Raw genomic sequence first — 13,685 nt, forward strand, 5'->3', positions numbered from 1 at the left:
TGCCTCTGTCACTGTTGCTGGACTTGGTGTCCCAGCAATAGAAAGGAGTCGGGCAGGCTTTCACTAGGCTGATGGGTCAGCCCTTGGTGGTGGCCCCTGGCAGCAAGGATTTCCTGGAACGGAACCAGGACCCCCTGGGTCTTCTGCATTGTGACGTAGTGTTCCCTCTACCTGCCCTTCAGACTCTCTCAGGGTAGAAGGCCTCCTACCCCCACTCCCGAGGGTCCACACCAAATGCTTGCCAAAACCACCCAAAGGTCATGATTATTTTCTTCTCTCCTGTTAAAGACATACACGCCTAGATGGGAAGTTGTAATGTGGAGAAAGTCGATTTGCAGGTTCTGTGCTTTCAGATAGGTGGGTCCTCGTGAGAGAGAAACCCAGTCTGTCCTGTTAGCAAGGAGGACTCCTGTCCGATGAAGTGGCTTCTGGGGACTTGGGAGGGTCCACCTGTCACTTAATTCTGAGCACGGCCGGGACACTGCATTCTGAGCACGGCCGGGACACTGCACATCAACGACTACAGTGACAGTAATCCACACTTATTGCATATTAGGTGTGTGCCAGGCACTGGCCTAAATCCTAAGCCAGCACTGACTTATTTCACTTACTTCTCTCCCGCTGTTATTATCCTGTTACGGGTGAAGAAACCCAACACAGAAATGTCAAGTAATTGCCCACCGTCCCCCAGCTGTCCACATGGTGTCTGGTGCTGCTGACTCTTGCAAAAGAACCCTGCACGGGACTTTTCTCAGCAGGAGTGGTTGCTGGGAATGTTGGTGTCTACCTCTTGGTTTGTCCTCAGAACTATTTGGAGGACCCACTTTCCATCAATATGCCCTAAGATAGCTGTCCTTTTAGAACCGGACAGCCTGTTCCGTTTGAAATTGATTTTTTTAAAAATTGGAAGTAAAGCCACCAATCATGCAAATAATGTTGTTATATTTTATTATTTATCCAAGAACCCGGAAAGAGGCTGAAGCATAAATTTGATTTTTTTGTTTGTTTGTGTGAATCTTATTTACGTGTCCTTTCTCTTGGCTGTGTGAGTTTCACCAGGAGTTATTTATACCAACCCAATCTAATAATAAGGTCCCAATACTAATCAGCCTTCATATTTTCCTAAGCAACCACCACCCCCGTGGTTTCTAGCACTTCCTGTACTAATGTGTTATCTACTGCTGTTCCTGTTGTTATTATTTTTATTTTATTTCTAAACATTTTATTTATTTCAGAGAGAAACAGAGAGAGTACAAGCAGGGAGAGGGGGAGAGGGAGAAGCAGGCTCCCCACTGATGGGAGCCCAATGCAAGACTCAAACCCAGGACCCTGAGATCATGACCCGCACTGAAGGCAGATGCTTAACTCACTGAGCCACACACAGATGCCCCTCTTGTTACTGTTTTAACTATTTTGTGACTTGCCCCCTACAGGATCTCCTGAAGACAACCCTGGATTTCCACAAACTGGGAAAGCTTGAGTTTAGTGGAATCCGAGGAAACGCCCTGAGTCAGCAGGTCCAACAAATGCATGGTGAATTTCAAGAGCTGTACAGGGTCTTCGAAGAGTCTTCCTATGACTGCTTGGACCCCCAGAGCACGGTGAGGCTTGGAAAGGCAGACTTGGGAGCTGCTTCTTTCTCAGATGGCCCCGGGGCAGTAAGGTCTGGGTGTTTGCTTACATTTTCCCTGTGTATTTCCTTAGGCCCTGTGACCCCAGGGTTTTCACAGAGACCACTCGCAGTTATTCTAGGTCAGGAGAAAGATCAGGAGGGGTCTTTTCTAACTGCTGATGGTACCCAGGGTTTCCGAGACGCTGAGATGAGCATGGGATGACAGTGGAGGCGGGTGCTGCCCTGCACCTGGCAAAGCTATTGGCTTGGAGTGGGGAGTGCTCCGTGAAGGCCAGGCACACCCGGACAGAATTTCATCAGTGGCTTGGGGAGGGGTGAGCCAAGCAGGAGCTGAGTTGTTCTGAGCTCAAGAGGGTCCTCAAGAGGAGGAAAGGGCCAGAGTTGCAGTTTCCAGCTGCCCAGGAGCCCACTTGTCACCTGTAGCCCTGGGAAATCTGAGACTTGTAAGTCCGAGCTTGAAAGGGGCGAGGGGGGGGGGGGGGAAGCAGCAGAAGGATCAGTACAGAAACAGGGAATGGAATGCCCCGAGAAGGGAATAGCTGAATCATGGGAGAAGGAATTGCAAGAGTACTGGGGGGAAGAGGAGAAAGAAATTGAGCAGAAATTTGCTCTGAGCACCTTCAGATAGTGGGGGATGCGTTGGCCAAACATAGAAGATGGCACTTTCTAAAAATTCCACGAGTCTGAAGTAGGAAAAAAAGGGGGGGGAGGGCAGGTAACAAAACAGCATATATACTGTGTGTTTCCCCATCAGATGATAAAATTAAGAACACACCAAATCCTACTATAGTGTTAATGTGGTTGGGTTTGAGAGGAGGAAAATGCTGTGCTTTTCTATTCTTGTCTTTTCTTAAGAATATGCATCAGTGTTGTGCAGCAGGAATAACAGATAATAGTGATGGCACAGATTAGAGATTTGAGTTAACAGAGTTTCTTTGAAAATTGGTGCAACCTAAGAAAGAGAACACACTTTGGACTGTCCAGTAAAATAAAATAATTAAGAAACTCATGTTCAAAATATGTGTCTATTCATCATGGATCTGAAATTTACATTTAACTGGGTATCTGCTATGTACCTTTGCTTGCTAAATTTGGCAACCTTGGAAACAATGGCTAGCTGCCTCTTAACCAATTAAAGCATACTTAGAAGAAATAGTGGGTATTAGCTTAATTAGCTAGCTTTCCTCCTAGTGGCCAGATTAGTTTGTTTACACTAAAAAAAAAAAAAAAAAGGATTTTGACTTGGGGGAGGAGGGAAAGTAGGTGGTCAGAACAGAAGAGCCTCATTGCTGGGGCTGCTGCTGCTGAGGTAGACTTTGGAGTGACATGAGCTAGCCCTGGACTTCAGGAGGTCATAGAGGGGCCCAGAAAGGGAGTGACACGGTGCCAACCTCCCATCCCACTCGCTTTACCATTTTGCCTTGTGCCTAAGAAAACAAATACTGCAATAATAGGGTCACTGTCTGTGTGGGTAAAAACTAATCCACGGCAAGGTGATGTTTAGAAAATTAAAATAAGGGCTCCTGGATAGCTCAGTGGTTGAGCGTCTGTCTGCCTTTGGCTTAGGTCGTGATCCTGGGGTCCTGGGATGGAGTCCTGCATGGGTCTGCCTGCAGGGAGCCTGCTTCTTCCTCTGCCTGTGTCTCTGCCTCTCTCTGTGTGTCTCTCATGAATAAATAAATACAATTTTTTTATAAAAAAAAATAAATCCTTGGTGTAGCCACTTTAAGTATAAAGCTTGTCAGAAAGAGCACAGTGGGATTGGCCTTGAGGAAATCATTGTCTTATGACCCTGTGACATCTCTTTAGGAATTTGAAAATGACGTGTCTGAATTTAACCAGAGAGTAGAAGATCTTGACCGAAGACTGGGGACTGTGTTCAGCCAAGCCTTCGATGATGCCCCTGATTTGGAGCATGCCTTTAAGGTTTGTGCAGTAGGTCGGGGTGCTCTTGCTGGGCTCTATCCTCACACCCTCACCCTCAGTGGTGGAGGGCAAGGATCCTCTTCCCACTGTTTTGTTCCCTTGGAGAGTAATTATTCCCGTCAATCTTGCAGAGAGGTACTGTGGGCGAACCAGGGCAAGGGACTGGGGTGGGGGTGGGGGGTTGGGACTAGGCTTCCCGGGTTGATAATTAATGATTATCTAGAAACACAGCAATGGGGGTACCTGGGTGGCTCAGTGGTTGAGCATCTGCCTTTGGCTCAGGTTGTGATCCCAGGGTCCTGGGATCGAGTCCCACATCGGGCTCCCTGCATGGAGCCTGCTTCTCCCTCTGCCTGTGTCTCTGCCTCTCTCTCTGTGTGTCTCTCATCAGTCAATCAATCAATAAATAAATAATCTTAAAGAAAACAAAAGAAACACAGTGACCTAAAAATACTTTTCAGGAGAGTTACTCTGGAGGGGCTGGGCTGGCTTAGGCAGAAGAGCATGCAACTCTTCTTTTTTTAATTTTAATTTGATTTTACTGAAATTCAAGTTAATCTATAGTGTATTATTAGTTTCAGATGTAGAATTTAGTGATTCGTCAGTTGCATGTGACATCCAGTGCTCATTATAAGTTCCTCCTTCATGCCCATCACCCAGTTACCCCATCCCTCACCCCCCCTCCAGTGACCCTATTTGTTTCTTATAGTTAAGTCTCTTGTGGTTTGTCTCCCTCTCTGTTTTTATCTTACTTCATTTTTCCTTCCCTTCCTCTATGTTCACTTGTTTTGTTTCTTAAATTCCACATATGAGTGAAATCACATGATAATTGTCTTTCTCTGACTTATTTCACTGAGCATAATAAGCTCTCTGGCTCATCCACATTGTTGCAAATAGCAAGATTTCATTCTTTCTAATGGCTGAGTAACATTCTGTTATATATACATATATAAAATAGTATATAATGATATATACACACATTTTTTGTGTATATATCCATTTTTCCATTGATGGACATCTAAGATCTGGGCTATTTCCATATTTTGGCTATTGTGGACATTACTGCTATAAACACTGGGGTGCAGATGCTCTTTGAATCACTACTTCTGTATCCTTTGGATAAATACCTAGTAGTGCAATTGCTGGGTCGTAGGGTAGCTCTATTTTTAATTTCTTGAGGACCCCCCATACTGTTTTCCAGAGTGGCTGTACCAGCTTGCATTCCCACCAACAGTATTAGAGGGTTCCCCTTTCTCCACATCCTCTCCAACATTTGTTGTTTCCCCTCTTGTTAATTTTCACCATTCTCACTGGTGTGAGGTGGGATCTCATTGTGGTTTTGATGTGTATTTCCCTGATTAGAGTGATGTGAAGCATTGTTTCCCCCTGTGTCTGTTGGCCAGGTGTATGTCTTCTTTGGAGAAACATCTGTTCATGTCTTCTGCCCATTTCTTAACTAGATTTTTGTTTTTTGAGTGTTGAGTTTGATGAGTTCTTTATAGAGTTTCAATACTAGGCCTTTGTCATTTGCAAATATCTTCTCCCATTCTGTAGGTTGTCTTTTAGTTTTGTTGTTTCCTTTGCTGTGCAGAAGCTTTTTATCTTGATGAAGTTCCCCATAGTTCATTTTTGCTTTTGTTTCCCTTGCCTCTGGAGACATGTCTAGTAAAAAGTTGCAATTGAGGTCAAAGAGGTTGCTAGGTTCTCCTCTAGGATTTTAATGAATTCCTGTCTCATATTTAGGTCTTTCATCCAAAATGGATGAAACTCCATGAAATGGAGTTTATCTTTGTGTATGGTATAAGGGAATGGTCCAGTTTTATTCTTCTCCATGTGACTGTCCAATTTTCCCCACACCATTTATTGAAGAGACTATTTCTTTTCCGTTGGATATTCTTTCCTGCTTTGCCGAAAATTAGTTGATCATAGAGTTGATGGTCCATTTCTGGGTTCTCCATTCTCTTCCATTGATCTATGTGTCTGTTTTGTGCCATGCTGTGTTGATGATTACACCTTTGTTTTGTTTTTTTTTAAAGATTTTATTTATTTATTCATGAGAGACACAGGGAGAGAGGCAGAGATATAGGCAGAGGGAAAAACAGGCTCCTTGCGGGAGCCCTAAGTGGGACTCAATCCCGAGACCAGGATTATGCCCTGAGCCCAAGGTAGATGCTCAACCACTGAGCCACCCCAGGTGCCCTGATGATTACAGCTTTTTTTTTTTAATTTTTATTTATTTATGATAGTCACAGAGAGATAGAGAGAGAGGCAGAGACACAGGCAGAGAGAGAAACAGGCTCCATGCACCGGGAGCCCGACGTGGGATTCGATCCTGGGTCTCCAGGATCGCGCCCTGGGCCAAAGGCAGGCGCCAAACCGCTGCGCCACCCAGGGATCCCGATTACAGCTTTTTAATAGAGTTTCAAGTCTGGAATTGTGATGCCTCCAGCTTTGGTTTTCTCTCTCAACATCCCTTTGGATATTTAGGGTCTTTTCTGATTCCATACAGATTTTTAGAATAGTTTGTTCGAGCTCTGAAAAATGCTGGTGTTATTTTGCCAGAGATTGCATTGAATGTGTATGTTGCTTTGGGTAGTATAGATATTTTAACAATATTTGTTCTTCCAATCCATGAACATGGAATGTTTTTCCATTTCTTTGTGTCTTCCTCAATTTCTTTCATAAGTGTTCTATAGTTTTCAGCGTATATATCATTTACTCCTTTGGTTAGGTTTATTCCCAGATATCTTATGGTTTTTGATGCAATTATAAGTGGAATCGATTCTTTGATTTCTCTTTCTGCTGCTTCATTGCTGATATATAGAAATGCAGCAGCAGACTTCCATGCATTGATTTTATATCCTAAAATTTGCTGAATTCCTGTATCAGTTTTAGCAATTTTTTGGTGGAGTCTTCCAGCTTTTCTACATAGAGTGTTATATTGTCTCTGAAGAGTGAAAGTTTGACTTCTTCTTTGCTTTTTGGATGCCTCTTATTTATTTTTTTGTTGTTATTGCCTGATTGCTGAGGCTAGGACTTCCAGTACTATGTTGAGCAACAGTGATGAGAGTGAACACCTCTATCATGTTCCTGACCTCAGGGGAAAAGCTCTCAGTTTTTCCCCATTGAGGATGATATTAGCTGTGGGTCTTTTGTATGTGACCTTTATGATATTGAGGTATGTGCCCTCTATCCTTACTTTGTTGTGTTTTTTTTTTTTTATCAAGAAAGGATGCTGTATTTTGTCAAATGCTTTTTCTGCATCTATTGAGAAGATCAGATGGTTCTTGCCCTTTCTTTTATTAATGTGATGTATCACATTAATTGATTTGCAGATGTTGAACTACCTTTGAAGCCCAGAAATAAACCCCACTCTGGTCATGGTGAATAATTCTTTTAATGTACTGTTGGATCCGATTACCTAGTATCTTGTTTAGAATTTTTGCATCCATGTTCATCAGAGACATTGGTCTATAATTCTCCTTTTTAGTGGGGTCTTTGGCTTTAGAATCAAGGTCACGTTAGCCACTTAGAATGAGTTCGGGAATTTTCCTTCCATCTATCTTTTTTGGAACAGCTTCAGAAGAATAGATATTAATTCTTCTTTAAGTGTTTGGTAGAATTCCCCTGGGAAGCCATTTAGCCTTGGACTCTTGTTTGTTGGATTTTTGACTACTGATTCAATTTCTTTGCTAGTTATGGGTCTGTTCAGATTTTCTATTTCTTCCTGTTTCAGTTGTGGTAGTTTATATGTTTCTAGGAATTTATTTATTTCTTCCAGATTGCCTAATTTGTTGGCATATAATAGCTCATAATATTCTCTTAAAATTGTTTGTATTTCTACAGTGTTGGAGTGATCTCTCCTCTTCCATTCATGATTTTATTTATTTGGGTCCATTCTCTCTTCTTTTTGACATGTCTGGCTAGGTGTTTATCAATCTCGTTAATTCTTTCAAAGAACTAGCTCCTAGTTCTGTTGATCCATTCTACTGTTTTTGTAATTTCTATATCATTGATTTCTTCACTAGTCTTTATTATTTCCCTTCTGCTGGACTTAGGCTTTATTTGCTGTTCTTTTTCCAGCTCCTTTGAGTGTAAGGGTTAGGTTGTATATTTGAGACTTCTCTTGTTTCTTGAGAAAGGCCTGTATTACAGAGTACTTCCCTCTTAGGAACAGCCTTTGCTGCATCCCAAAGGTTTTGGACTGTCGTGTTTTCATTTTCACTTGCCCCTATGTGTTTTTTAAATTCTTCTTTAACTTCTTTGTCTACCCATTCATTCTTTATTAGGATGCTCTTTAACCTCCATGTATTTGTGGTCCTTCCAAATTTCTTTTTGTGGTTGACTTCAAGTTTAATAGTGTTGTGGTCTGAAAATTTGCATGGTATGATCTCAGTCTTTTTGTACTGTTGAGTCCTGATTTGTGACCCGATATGTGGTCTACTCTGGAGAATGTTCCAAGTGCATTTGAGAAGAATGTGTGTTCTGCTGCTTTAGGACAAAATGTTCTGAATATTATCTGAAGTCCCATCTGGTCCAGTGTGTCTTTCAAAGGCCTTGTTTCCCTGTTGATCTTCTCTTTGGATGATTTGTCTGTTGCTATGAGTAGAGTGTTAAAGTCCCCTACTATTATTGTATTATCATCAATGAGTTTCTTTAAGTTTGTCATTAATTGATTTATATATTTGGCTGTGCCCAAGTTAGATATTTGTTTACATAAATATTTACAATTGTTAGATCTTCTTATTGGATGGACCCCTTTATTATGATATAGTGTCCTTCTTCATCTCTTATTATAGTCTTTGGTTTAAAATCTAGTTTGATATAAGTATGGCCACTCTGGCTTTCTTTTGATGTCCATAAGCCTGATCAATGGTTCTCCACCCCCTCATTTTCAATCTGGAGGTGTCTTTGGGTCTAGAAGGGATCTCTTGTAAACATATCAATGGGTCTTTTTTTTTTTTTAATCTATTCTGATATCCTGTGTCTTTTGATTAGAGAATTTAGTCCACTTTCATTCACAATAATTATTGAAAGATATGAATTTAGTGCCATTATATTACCTGTAAAGTTGCTGTTTCTGCAGATCTTCTCTGTTCCTTTCTAGCCTTTGTTACTTTTGGTCTTTCTTTCCCACAGAAGAGCATGAGACTCTTGATCTTGGGGTCATGGGTTCAAGCCTCACATTGAGTGTAGAGATTACTTAAATAAATAAATAAACTTTTTTAAAAAAGAATTTATTCTGGAATGCTCTCTCTGGGCCTTATCAGTACAGTGGCCATTAAAAATGGAGAAGCCTGCTATGGTCCCCACCCTGAATCCATGGCTCTGCTGTACCCTGCTATTTAACCAGTGCTGCACGGTTGACTGAAGCTGGAGAAAACCCTACGTAACTGGTTATAGCAGTCAACTACTAGCAACTAGAATGAGAAGACTCTACCTTTGCCCTGTATAACAGGGAAGGAGCCAAATGGAACAAGAATAGGGAGGAGGCTTAGGATGATGAGTAGACAAATGGCTGCACACTGAGAATTCTGAGTCATAAGACATGACACTTTCATAGCATGTGATCAATCTTTTATTAACTACAAAGGAACTTACTCTGTAAAGGCTTAATAATTAGATCCAGGACTGATCAGTGGCAGTTACCAGGAAGCAGATTTTGGCTCAGTGGAGGAGAGAGATTTCTGTGAAAGCTATTGGAAGGTGAAATGGACTTCTTTGAGAAGGTGAAATGGACTTCTTTGAGAAGTGGGTAAGTTTCCAGTCATCAGAAATATCCTCAGGTAGCCTCGATGACCACTGGGACAGTTGTAGAAGAGGCTCAAACCTCAGATGGATGAGTCTGTGCTATTCCAGGTTATCAGGTAACCCAGCATGCCAGGCTTCATTAGCCATCAAGTATAGATATGTATAACCTTTAATAAATAGTGTGGCTCCCTAATTCGTAGGGGAGCACTGGTAGGATTCCTCTCCAAGCATTTGAACTCATTTCAGGAATTAGTTCCAGAATTCTCTCTGAAACTTTGTTCTTGCTCCCACCCTCAAATTTTAGCCTTCCACATTCTCCCCGACACCCACTTAGCTGTTTTATCTTGTCTCTGTCTTCACCCTCCACCTTTGTTTTCAGTCTTTTTTTTTAATGGAGAACTTCACCTCTCTGATATCCTTAGTTTTCTCTTTGTTTAGTCTTTTATTCAGGTTCTCTCAACACACGAGGGTTCAGTGGGTGATTCAGGACTCCTCATTTAGAAGCAAAGGAGAAGAGCACCTGGGTGGCTCAGTCATTTAAGCATCTGCCTTTGGATCAGGTCATGATCTCAGTCAGGGTCCTGGGATCGAGCCTCACATCGGGCTCCACGCTCAGTGGGGAGTCTGCTTTTCCCTCTGCCCCTCCCCGCTGCTCATGTGTTCTTTCTCTCTCACTCTATCAAATAAATAAGTAAAATTAAAAAAAAAACAACAACCATGAATACCTACCTACTCATAATTACTGATAGAGTCACAATAACAATTTTGACCCTCTTTTGTTGGCAGACATATGAAAGAAAAGCCAGGAAACAAGATGTATGTGACCTTAGAAAGGTTGAAACAGTGACTTCTTCTTCTCTCTCTGCCTCCTTGCAGCTGCTAGACATAGCAGGGAAACTTCTGGAAAGACCGCTGGTGGCACAGGATGCCTCTGAAAAATACCTGCTGCTCATCCACATGTTCATCAAAGACTTGGATACAGTGAGGGCAATCTACAGTCAGCGTGTCCAGGAGGAGGCCGAACTTGGTAGGTTTGCTGCCAGCGGATATGAATGGGGCAGTTGTGATGCCTGGAAGGGTGCAACTCACTCCTCTTGTATCTGTTAAATGGCCAAGATGGACCCATGATATCCTCCTGGAAAAGAAAGCAAGACATTCTTGCTTGGCATCTCAGACCATCTTGGGTAATTATAGAATTCACTGAACTGAGCATTTCCCTGTCTTTGGGGCTGAGATTGGCCCAGAGCAGTCAAGTCCTAACTGCTTCTGGTTGAGACCCGAGCATAATGTACCAGTTGACCCTTGGTCATTGCTGCCATAAGCAAGTCTCTGACATACCACAATAAATTTTTACATGCCCCAGAAAAGTTTCTGATCCCCTCCAACACTATATCAGCCATGTCTTTGGAAGGAGGAGCTGTCAGGCGCCCGACCACGGGTGCTATCATACCAAGGTGTGATTTTTCCATTCTTTAAAAAAGATTTTACTTATTTATCCATGAGAGACACAGAGAGAGGCAGAAACATAGGCAGAGGGAGAAGCAGGCTCCCTGTGGGGAGCCTGATATAGGACTCAATCCCAGGATCCCAGGACATAATGTGATGTTAGTGGCTTAAATAAAACAACACCCATCTTTTGGCTCATAATTCTGTAGGTCAGAGCCCAGCTTGATGGAGCTTTTTTCCCATTCTGAGTGCCCAGGGTTGAAATCAAAGTGTCAGTCAGGCCAAATTCTCATCAGGAGGCTTTGGGGGAGAAAATCCACCTTCCAGCTTATTTTGTTGGGAGAATTCAGTTCTTTGTGACAGTAGGCCTGAGATCTGCAATTCCTTGATGGCTGCCAGCTGGGGGGACCATTTAGTGACCAGATATGTCGCAAGGCTGTGTGGCTGCCTCCATCCTCAAGCCAGTAGTGGTACCCCGAATCCTTCTTATGCTTCCCATCCCTGACTTCTGCTTCCTGCAACCAGAGAAATAGTCTGCTTTTAGAGGACTCACCTGATGAAGTCAGGCCCACCCAGGATCATTTCCCTTTTGCCGTCTAACATAACATTGTCACAGGAGTGATTTCTCATTGTAGCCAGGTTCCTCACACACTAATAAGAAGAGGATTATGTATGCATGAGGGTCGTTGGTGTCATCATAGAATTTTGCCTATCATGGAGGCTAGGGAGAAAGTAACTGTAATAGATCTGTGTTGAGTGTAAGACAACAGGGAGTGGTGAGGTCTGTGGCAAAATAAAGGAAGAGACAGCTATTTAGCTCTGGTTACTAGTTAGAAGCAGTGGCTTGTTCTCACCAAATCTTTCAACTGAGGAAGGAAGGAAGGAAGGAAGGAAGGAAGGAAGGAAGGAAGGAAGGAAAGAAAAAGAAAAGACGGGAAGGAAGGAAGGATGAAATCAAGAAATCTATTTATACTTGTTCAACCATGACAACTAATTATGAGCCAGGAAGCCAATTTTATGGGCCAAAGTCAGACTATCCAGACTGTGCCAACTCTGGTCTTGTGGCTCACAATCCATGCAGCCAGTCTTATTCATAATTGCAGTGAATTCTAGAAATCCTGGAAATTAAGCAGGGAAGATATTATCCCCACTTTATAGATGAAAAAAAACCTGAGACCCAGAGAGATTAAGTTCTCTGTTGAAGGTCATGTTTTCAACCCTGAATGTACAATGGAAATTCTCCCAATGAGATCAAGACTTGAGCTGAGATCACAAGTCAGATGTTTAACCAACTGAGCCACCTAGGTGCTCCCTTTCACTCTGGTATTACATACATTTAAAAGTATGAGTGACCAGGCCCTGCCCAGACCAATTAAATCAGAAAGGTGAGGGCAGGGTCCAAGCATCAGTATTTTTTTTTTTAAGATTTTATTTATTTATTTGAGAGAGAGAGAGTGAGAGAGAGAGCTCAAGTGGGAGAGGGAGAAGCAGGCTCCCCACTGAGAGGAAGCCAGATTCAGGACTCCATCCTAGGACCCTGGGATAATGCCCTGAGCAAAGGCAGGCACCCAAGCACTGAGCCACCCAGGTGCTCTTAAGCATCAGTAGTTTTAAGGAGCCCCCAGGGGCTACTGCTGTGCGGCAGGTGGAAAGTCAGTGGTGTGGAGTCAGACAGCCAGCGAGCAGCAGAGCCAGGCTGGGAACACCTGTCCTCCGCCCCCATGCAGTGTTCTGCCCAAGGTCACTCCTTGCTCCTCGGCCCACACAGCGGCGATCTCCGGGAGCCCCCATCTCAGTGTGAGCCCAGAGTGACATTAGCACATGGAGACAGGACTGGGGAGGTAACTGGGGGGAGGTGTTCCTGGGCGGGGCCTGGCTCATTTGGGCTGTGCCGTGCCCCGCCAGGGTTCTCCTCCACGCACAAGAACATGCCCGCCATGGCCGGGGGTCTCCGCTGGGCGCAGGAGCTGAGGCAGCGCATCCAGGGTCCCTCCACCAACTTCAGACGCCTCGCACATCCGTGAGTAACTGGTCCCTGAGAGGCAGTTTTGTCTTGGGCTTTAGCTCCTGCTCTGGATTTTGAGTGTTGGAGACACACAACTCACTCACCTTGGGCCTGAAAATCCTCTTCATCTCTCTCCAGCATCTCAGCCCACTTGGGCTGTTTATACAGAATACCGGAGATGGTCCTTACAGCCCTGGAGGCTGAGAAGGTCCCAGATTTCGATGCAGGCAGATTTGGTGTCTGGGGAGGGCCCGCCCTGGTTACAGAGGCTGTCTTCTCACTGGTCCTCATAGGATAGGAGGTGCAGGGGACCCCGGTGGGACCTCTTCTTATTCTCTGCGAATCCCTTCGTGAGGGCTCCACTCTCTTGGCCTGGTTAGGCCCTCTGAAAGGCCCTGCCTCCTAATTCTATCCCATTGGGGCTTAGGATTTCAACATGTGAATTTTGGGGTGAGAGGGCACAAACGTTCTGTAGAGAGATTGATACATTTGGACCGATTGGGGGCCCCTTGGTGTTAAATGAAGCTTAAAGGATGGCTAGCTGCCTCTTCTTGCTCCAGGAGATTTGTTTCTAGAGGTACGTTAGGGGCTTTCAAGCAGTGGGGCTTGACCAACATATCTCCTCTGACACAGTGTTGCTTGGCTCCTAAGGTTGCTGGAAAATAATGAAGCCCAGAGTTTCCTACAGCATGGTATAAGGACTTTGCCTATTAGAGTACCTTGGGCTCCTGTTAAATGCTGATTCCCAGGCCTCATCTCCCACTGCACAGAATCCGAATCTATGAACCTGCTTCCTTAGCAGGCTCCCCCCTGCAGTTCCAACAGTTGACCAGGTTTGGAAACCATTGGCCTACCACTCAGCTGAGCCTAGAAGCCAAGCCAGGTCAAGGCACCTTGGCAGCTAGATGCAAGGGAGAGCTGTCT

The 13,685-nt window shown here is 43.8% G+C and overlaps 1 protein-coding gene across 1 annotated transcript in view; it reads left to right on the forward strand.

Annotated features, from left to right (window-relative positions):
- Window positions 1–13,685, forward strand: part of DNAH9 (dynein axonemal heavy chain 9) — a 325,725-nt gene that overhangs the window by 24,800 nt on the left and 287,240 nt on the right. The window contains exons 7-10 of the mRNA XM_072730369.1: window positions 1,434–1,601; window positions 3,443–3,559; window positions 10,187–10,337; window positions 12,662–12,776. Of these exons, the coding sequence (XP_072586470.1) occupies window positions 1,434–1,601; window positions 3,443–3,559; window positions 10,187–10,337; window positions 12,662–12,776 (551 nt within the window). The remainder of the gene's footprint in view (window positions 1–1,433; window positions 1,602–3,442; window positions 3,560–10,186; window positions 10,338–12,661; window positions 12,777–13,685) is intronic.

The sequence above is a fragment of the Vulpes vulpes genome, chromosome 12 (assembly GCF_048418805.1).
Source record: "Vulpes vulpes isolate BD-2025 chromosome 12, VulVul3, whole genome shotgun sequence".
Classification (NCBI taxonomy): domain Eukaryota; kingdom Metazoa; phylum Chordata; class Mammalia; order Carnivora; family Canidae; genus Vulpes; species Vulpes vulpes.